The 7,599-nt window shown below is 44.0% G+C and overlaps 1 protein-coding gene across 2 annotated transcripts in view; it reads right to left on the reverse strand.

Moving 5' to 3' along the window:
- Ints7 (integrator complex subunit 7) overlaps positions 1–7,599 on the reverse strand; it is a 72,165-nt gene that overhangs the window by 28,342 nt on the left and 36,224 nt on the right. For both annotated transcript variants that reach the window (XR_003848031.1, XM_008824822.3), the window contains exons 11-13: positions 5,351–5,590; positions 2,713–2,850; positions 1,628–1,834 (exon numbers count right to left, since the gene is read on the reverse strand). Coding sequence is in view for 1 of the 2 variants with exons in the window: in XM_008824822.3 (XP_008823044.1) it covers positions 1,628–1,834; positions 2,713–2,850; positions 5,351–5,590 (585 nt within the window). In the remaining variant the exon portion in view is untranslated. The remainder of the gene's footprint in view (positions 1–1,627; positions 1,835–2,712; positions 2,851–5,350; positions 5,591–7,599) is intronic.

Here is a 7,599-nt window from a genome sequence, read left to right on the forward strand (position 1 = left end):
GATTGGCTGGGGGTGCTGACAACACAGCAGACAATAGCAGGGATATCAGAATATAAGGGCTCTAGTGGGGGGAGGGAGGCTATGGGAGGGTGCCATCTGGGAAGTGGGCATATAGTTGAATAAGATGGCTTGGGATGTTCTGTGTGATATACACACACACATACAAAATCAACAATTTTTTTAAAAATGTATTATATTTGAGGAGGAAGCATGGAAATATACGTCATGCTAATTAGTAGAGGTGATAAACAATACCACTGAAATCTGCCTGATGACTTTATAGACATACTCAGGTGGCAAGGATCCAAGTGCATCTGATTATGACTAGTTATAATCAGATACATACAGATTAGAGATACATGTGCCAACATCTCAGTGTTATTAGCAAAAACAATGAGTCTTTCTGTAAGAAACAGTCTATTTTAAAATAAAACAGAGATTTTTTTAAAGGTTAAAAACTCATTTTTATGTCTTACAGGGCTTATACTGAGTTCAATATTGTATAACTATATTAATTTAACAACAAACCTAAAAATTTTACAGCCACTTTTGAAAGAGATGTGTCTTTGCTCTGGAAACTGTTGTTGAGTATGTTAAAGCTGTAATGAAATGCTTCTTCTAAAAAAAAAAAAGCCAGGCGTGGTGGCACATGTCTGTTGTCCCAGGACTTGGGAGGCAGGGGCAGGTGGATCTCCGTGAGTTCAAGGCCAGCCTGGTCTACATAGTGAGTGAAAACAGAGATTTTTTTAAAGGTTAAAAACTCATTTTTATGTCTTACAGGGCTTATACTGAGTTCAATATTGTATAACTATATTAATTTAACAACAAACCTAAAAATTTTACAGCCACTTTTGAAAGAGATGTGTCTTTGCTCTGGAAACTGTTGTTGAGTATGTTAAAGCTGTAATGAAATGCTTCTTCTAAAAAAAAAAAAGCCAGGCGTGGTGGCACATGTCTGTTGTCCCAGGACTTGGGAGGCAGGGGCAGGTGGATCTCCGTGAGTTCAAGGCCAGCCTGGTCTACATAGTGAGTCCCAGGAGAGCTGGGGCTACAGAAAGACCCTGTTTCAAAAAAAAAAAGTGCAGGTGGCTGACTGCCCGTGTGGGTGTCATAAAATGTAAAAGTTGGCACACTAGAATATTTAACCATTTCTTCTTTATAATAAAGAAACTCCCTAGGGATCCAGTTCAGTGACAGAGCACTTACCTAGTATGTACAATGTCTTGTGTTCAATCTTCAACATGACACAACACCACAAAACAAAAAACTAAAACATCTTGTAAAAGGTCTACTTGGTTAGTGGCCTGGTAGGAAAGGTGGTCAGGGGCCTGTGTTTGATGGTGGAACTGAGCTACACTAGAACTAATGGAGTCTGGAAGAAAAATGCTCCCTCCTCACCATTTACCCTGCCTGGATTTAGCAATACCTGCATAAGTGGTATCCCGTACCTTATAAACATAAAACGTAAACTTCTCCCAACCTATTAACGATAAAAGGGCTTATTTCCATGGCACATTTATAATTCTGATATTACCAGCAAGTTTCTCAAGTAGTTAAAACAAGGTAAGCCTCTCCAAAAAGGAGAGAATTCTCATACAAATCATGATCACCAAAGGAGAGGACTTACTGTCAAGGAAGCAATCCCTTTGTGGTAGAATTTTAAAGACTCAGCAATGCAAGAAAGTGCTGAGCTGTAATTCTCCTCCTGTAACCCAGTCAGACACTGTTCTGCATGTGAGAACTCCTTCAAACTATTCAGCCAGAAGTAGAAGTGTTCTGAGGCAACTTGGGTCAGCAAACTCTGATAAAGCTCTCTGGCCATGTCATGATTACCCTACAAAATGAAAGAGAGACAGGCCGTTTGTTAGGCACTTGTATGTCAAAGAGTTGATGTAGGAAGTAGAGAGCAAACCCAGAACAAGACTGAGTAACCACACAGCATATCACATAACTCTTTGAGACCTGGTCTAAATAGTTCTTAAGAGAAAATCTGCTGAACTGCATTTATGTAACATGTTTCAAGTTCTTTACTAAATAGTTCCAAAGACAAAAATAAATGGAATGAACTGTGATTTAAGTCTAGAGTTTTAGTTTAAAAATACAGAAAATGTAAGCATTTGTGGGACATTTTACATGAGGTGAAGGAACCACAGAGGTGGGGTAGTTGTTAGAGAAGGCACATGCCACTTAGTACCTGGGAGCCAGAGATGCCCAGGACCCTGCAGGGTCTGCATGCTTGGCACAGGATGCTCTGCCCAGCTGTCCTGCCAGCAATGCCCCAGGGGGTGGAGGGTGGGGCAGAACATGTGCTTTGGCCATGCTCCTAGAGCTGTCCTAGGACCCAGCCCTAGAAGAGTCCTGTACTAACCGTGCTTTGCACTCAAAGAAGCGCAGTAAGAACGGCTAGGCCTCCCACATGGTTGAGTAGAGCATACATGCAACAACCCAAAGCAAAGTAAGAGAGGGGCTAGCAACCCATCGCCAGATCTGTGCACGCTGAGGTGCCACACTGATAGACACCAATAAAACAGGCTTGTTTATTTAAAAAAAAAAGCTAAAAATTAGGTCCTTCCCCTCATCATCTGGAGAGTCTGTGAGCATTAAGTACTTCCAACCTTTAGTTTCGGTTTTGACTGCAATAAGAATGCCCGTGTCTATGCTGTATGACCTGACACTGCACCGCGCCCCGTGACCCTGAAGGGAGGCGCATACCATTCTGGAAGCCTGCCTGGCAATCCGGTACACGGTCCAGCCATTGGAGACATTTTCCAGCTGCTGCCTGATTCCTGCCTTGACATCAGCGGACAATGCTTTCTGGCTGGCCACAAAAATCACAGTAGCCAGACTCACCTAAGAAACAGGAAGTAAGAAAGTCGTATAATTTTACCCCATGTCATAGACAGCTTACCCTAAAGGTTTATCCAAAAAAAAAAAAAAAAAAAAAAAGGGCATCAGTGAGATGGCTCAGCGGGTAAAAGGTACCTGCTGACCCGAGTTCAATCCCCTAGATAAGAGAACTGACTCCTGAAAGCTGTCCTCTGCCCTCCACATGTGCATTTTCGTACATTCTCACGTGTAAACATAAAAATTCATTTTCCGTGGACATTGATTCCATCTCTCATTTGGAAGTCATTAAGCAATTTATTATACTGACTCGGAGCATTGTTTTGTAAAAGCAAATAATTAGTAACAATGTCTCTAAGAATGAATTAATTATATGATTGCACAGTGAGACACATCAGTGAAATGGTTATATATCACTATAAACGACTAACAAGACAGGCTAACTAACTTGTAGCATAACATTTACATAAGGCTAAAATGCGCCAAATATGAAATATTACGTAGGACAAATGCTCAGGTCATTGAAGTGCAGCATACGTAGAAACGAGTGACCAAATTCAAGGCGATTGTGCTCTAGGAGAAGACAACAATTAGGGAGTGTGATGGTTCATTTTATCGTCCTTTTCAGAGGACTTAGAACCACCATGGAAATACAGCACTTGCTTAGATCTCTGAGGATGTCCCCAGAAAAGCCGTGGTGGGAGCACCACCTTGAACATCGGCCGCACCACTCCATGGCCTGGAGTCCTGGACTTGTAAAAAGGGAAAAACAAGTGGCACATTGTCCTCTCTGCCTCCTGACTTCAAGTGTCACGTGTCAGCTGCCACAGGATCCTGACGCCAAGCTTCCGTGCCACGGACAGCGCTGCTTCTCAAGCTGTAAGCCAGGATGGAACCTTTTTACCTTAAGATGTTTCTGTGAGCATTTTGCCACAGCAATGAGAAAAGTAACCGCGATGGGGAAGCGGGCGGTGCTGGCAGGGCACTTTCACCACATAGATAGTACTTTTTTCTTAAGCTAAGTTATGGATGCAAAAGTTTTTACTGTATTCTTAGATTTATAAAAAATATATCATTTCACATTTTAAAATTTTATTTGTTTATTTTTATGTGTATGCGTGTATTGCCTACAGGTAGGTAAGTGTACCCGTGTCATGCAATGCCTGCAGAGGTAAGAAGAGGTTGTTGGATCCCCTGGAACTGGAGTTACCGACAATTGTTAGCTGGCATGTGGGTGCTGGGATTCAAACCCGGGTCTGAGCCATCTCTCTAGCCCCATCTTTCACATTTTAAAACTGTCTTGAGTAGCACCAATGAAAAGTGATAAAGACAGGGCTGGCAAGATAACTCTGTAGTTAAGAACACCAGCTGCTTTTGCAGAGGACCCAGGTTTGGTTCCCAGCACCCACATGGAGGCTAACTATCTGTAGTTCTAGTCCCTGGGGATCTGATGCCCTCTTCTGGCCTCTTGGGGCATTGCCCACATGTGGTACACTTACATACCTGCAGGCAAAACACTGATAGACATAAAAAACTGAAAATAAATAAATAGAAAAAGGAGAGGGGAGATAAAGACCATCAGTTCAAAGTGCCACTTCAATAAAAAGCAAACTTGGATAACTGCTTCTGAGACTCTGTGGTGCACACTGTGGCTACTGGGACATCATTACCATGACCACTGTCACCGGGTGCTCAGGGGAACCTTCCCCAACAGCCAGTGATGAAGTGGGACTCCATCTCCACACAATGCTCCATGAGGACCACTGCAGTCCAGCTTGAGTGGGTCATTTCCTTCTGCTTCCCCGCAAACCATCCAAGAGCTTTATTCACCGAAGGCAGCTCTTAGCCACGGGGACTTTCAATCAAACACCCTACAGTTTCTACTGCTTCTGCTTCTAAGCATTGACCTGTCTTAACTCTATGTCTAGAAAAACCTAAACTGAGTAACAGACAGCTAGAGGTCCTGAAATATGAATTTGGTTTAATTTATGCTCATTATCAGATTTGTATTTTCTGACTACACAGTAGTTTTTTGTTTTGTATGAAGCTGAGACTAACCTTGGGCCCCTGACCCTCCTGCCTTCACTTCCCAAAGTACTGGGATTATAAGCATGCTATACCATACCCAGTGAAGAAAGTGGCTTTAAACCTAACTCAACATAACATGGCTTCTGAACCCAAACTACAATGTGCAGGCTGAGCATGTCCTTTTGCAGTGCTGAGTCGGCCGAGCACTCCAGACAGTGACATTTTGGCACAGACTTTACTGCTGGGTACCCCGAAGCAGACATGCACTGAAATCCAAACCTGCTTCACAAGTTGTGGGACTCTGGAGTAGCTCAGGGCCTCACACATGTGCCACTGCTCCACACCGCCAGGCGGAAGTGACCGTGCTAACCCGCTGTTGTCTGTTCTGCTTTGGAAGTAGCCACACAGAGTGCTGGCTTCCTAAGTGCTCACCCCAGACCAGCACCCTGTCATTCAGACGGTTTACAACGCTCTTTACCAGGAGTTCCTGTTGCTTGTCCGTGGCAGATCTTCCAATCACCTTGTAGAGCTCCATGAGGTCACCAAGCATTCCGTCGCCCAGCACTGGCAGCTGCATGGCAGTGGCGGCCAGGCAATGGCACATGAGGATCCGGGCAGCATCCTGAGCACTGTGCAGCTGGGTCAGCAGGGTGTCGACCACCGACCTGCTCAGATGGGGCCGGCCCTTGGCCAGCTTCACCATACAACTGAGGGCAATCTGCACACCAAAGAGAAAATGCACTGGCCACTGACTGGGGCTGTAGCTCAGTGGCAGAGTGCTTACTTAGCATGTATGAGGGCCTAGGTTCAATCCCCAGTACTGCAAAACACAAAAGAAAAACAACAACAAAAACCAGAGGGACAGAGAGTGGGACATACTGGTTACACTTCCAAGGGCCCAGGTGAGACTTCAAAGAAGAAAACTGTGTAAGCTATTGGGGCGGGGGGGGCAGACAAAAACTCAAGGGCATGTTTGTCAGTTCAATGTTTTTCTTCATAAGAAACACGTGACATACTAAATCCCTCATTAGGACCGTCAAGTCTACTATGTTTGAAAAAACAAGTCCAGGATGCACCTAAGTACATCAACTACTCATTTCAAACTAAAACCATTAAAAAAAGATAAAAATTATAAGTCATAATCCCAAGGAGGCAAATCTATGCTAAGCCAAATCAAATGTTACCATGGCTATACTCTTAGTTTTCAAGAGCTGTGTCTGAAGCGTGGTTCACAGACTACACGAGCCCATGTCTCAGGGTGGTGATGGACATGGACTCCCAAATGTACTGAGCTCACATCTGTGTGTTGTCTACTAAGGATTCAGTTTTAGAAGATACCCTTGGTGAGGGGACAGGCTTCTATTTTCTCCTAGTCCCCAACTGAAATCTACAGTGTGATTGGCTGTGCAGCTTCACCCTCTCGGGCCTCGTTTATGGCATGCCTGACATCCCAATAATGAAACTAGAAACATGAACCTTCTAGATCCTTCACAGCTGATTCCTTTACCAAATTCTAATCTCCACTGGGACCTCTTCCACATCATAACGTCTCCCTAATTCTAATCTCTGGAAAAGAGGGGCCCATCACCACACCTTCACTGTAACCCTGGGGCTATCAGTGCGGAGGCTGACACGGGGAAGGCTGAACCACATTCTGCTCCTCATTAGCTAGGTGGCTGGGAACAAATTTCTCTCTCCCTCTGGGCCTTAATTTTCTGGTAAGTATAAGAGAGGGACAAATTTCAAGAAATAGACATGCACGCACGCACACATGCATGCCTTCCACAGTTTGGCACATAATATTCTAATGAGTAAGTACAAAAAGCTAAGAACTCTCACCTCTCCTCACAGCCCACAAAACCAAGCCCATGCTCCCTATCATGAGGCCTGACGCCCTCCGTTCTTCTGCTCAGATACCATCTTTGAACATAAAACAGCACAATTATGCTTCCAAGTCTTCTAGAACAGTGGTTGCTTGGATTCCAATAATCTTCTGAAGGACTAAACTTCATCTTTCAAGGCTCAGCTCATATAATACCTGCTTGTGGAAGTCCTCCATAACATCCTTGGCTGAAGGCACTCACTCTCAACCCTGCACACTCACTACAACTGATCTGTGTTCTTACACCAGGGTGTTCACTGCCTTCGGCCTGCTTTTCTATACAGTTCCTTATATAAATGTCAGCATGTCAGCATCCAGGCCAGGTGTGGTGGCATACACCTTTAGTTTCAGGACTCCGGAGGCAGAGGCAGGCGATCTCTGTGAGTTCCAGGCCAGCTGGGGCTACAGGGAGACCTTGTCTGGAAGCTCCTAATATTGGACCCTTTCTATCCCATCTGTGCAAGTCCCCACTGTATGTACTGATCCAGTACTACACTGAAATTTACAACTGTTTGCAAAGAATTCAATTTTAAAAAAATGTATTATGGTTCTGCAGAGAATCTGAGGTTCTTTTCAGAATTCACTGCTAAACACAAGTTCTCTGCTTCCTTTCTCCATCTCCATACTACCAACTGTTACTAAGGAATCGCTATACTTAAAAAGACTCCACTATGATCACAGCAAATCTTTTCTCTTTTCAAAACTTTAAAAAAATTTTTATTATTTTTATTTTATATATATGTGTGTATTGCCTGCATGTAGGTTAAGTGCACCCGTATCGTGCAATGCCTGTGGAGGTCAGAAGAGGCTGTCGGATCCCCTGGGACTGCAGTTACGGGCAGCTG

This window comes from Nannospalax galili, unplaced genomic scaffold (genome assembly GCF_000622305.1).
Source record: "Nannospalax galili isolate Female #2095 unplaced genomic scaffold, S.galili_v1.0 scaffold648, whole genome shotgun sequence".
Lineage (NCBI taxonomy): Eukaryota > Metazoa > Chordata > Mammalia > Rodentia > Spalacidae > Nannospalax > Nannospalax galili.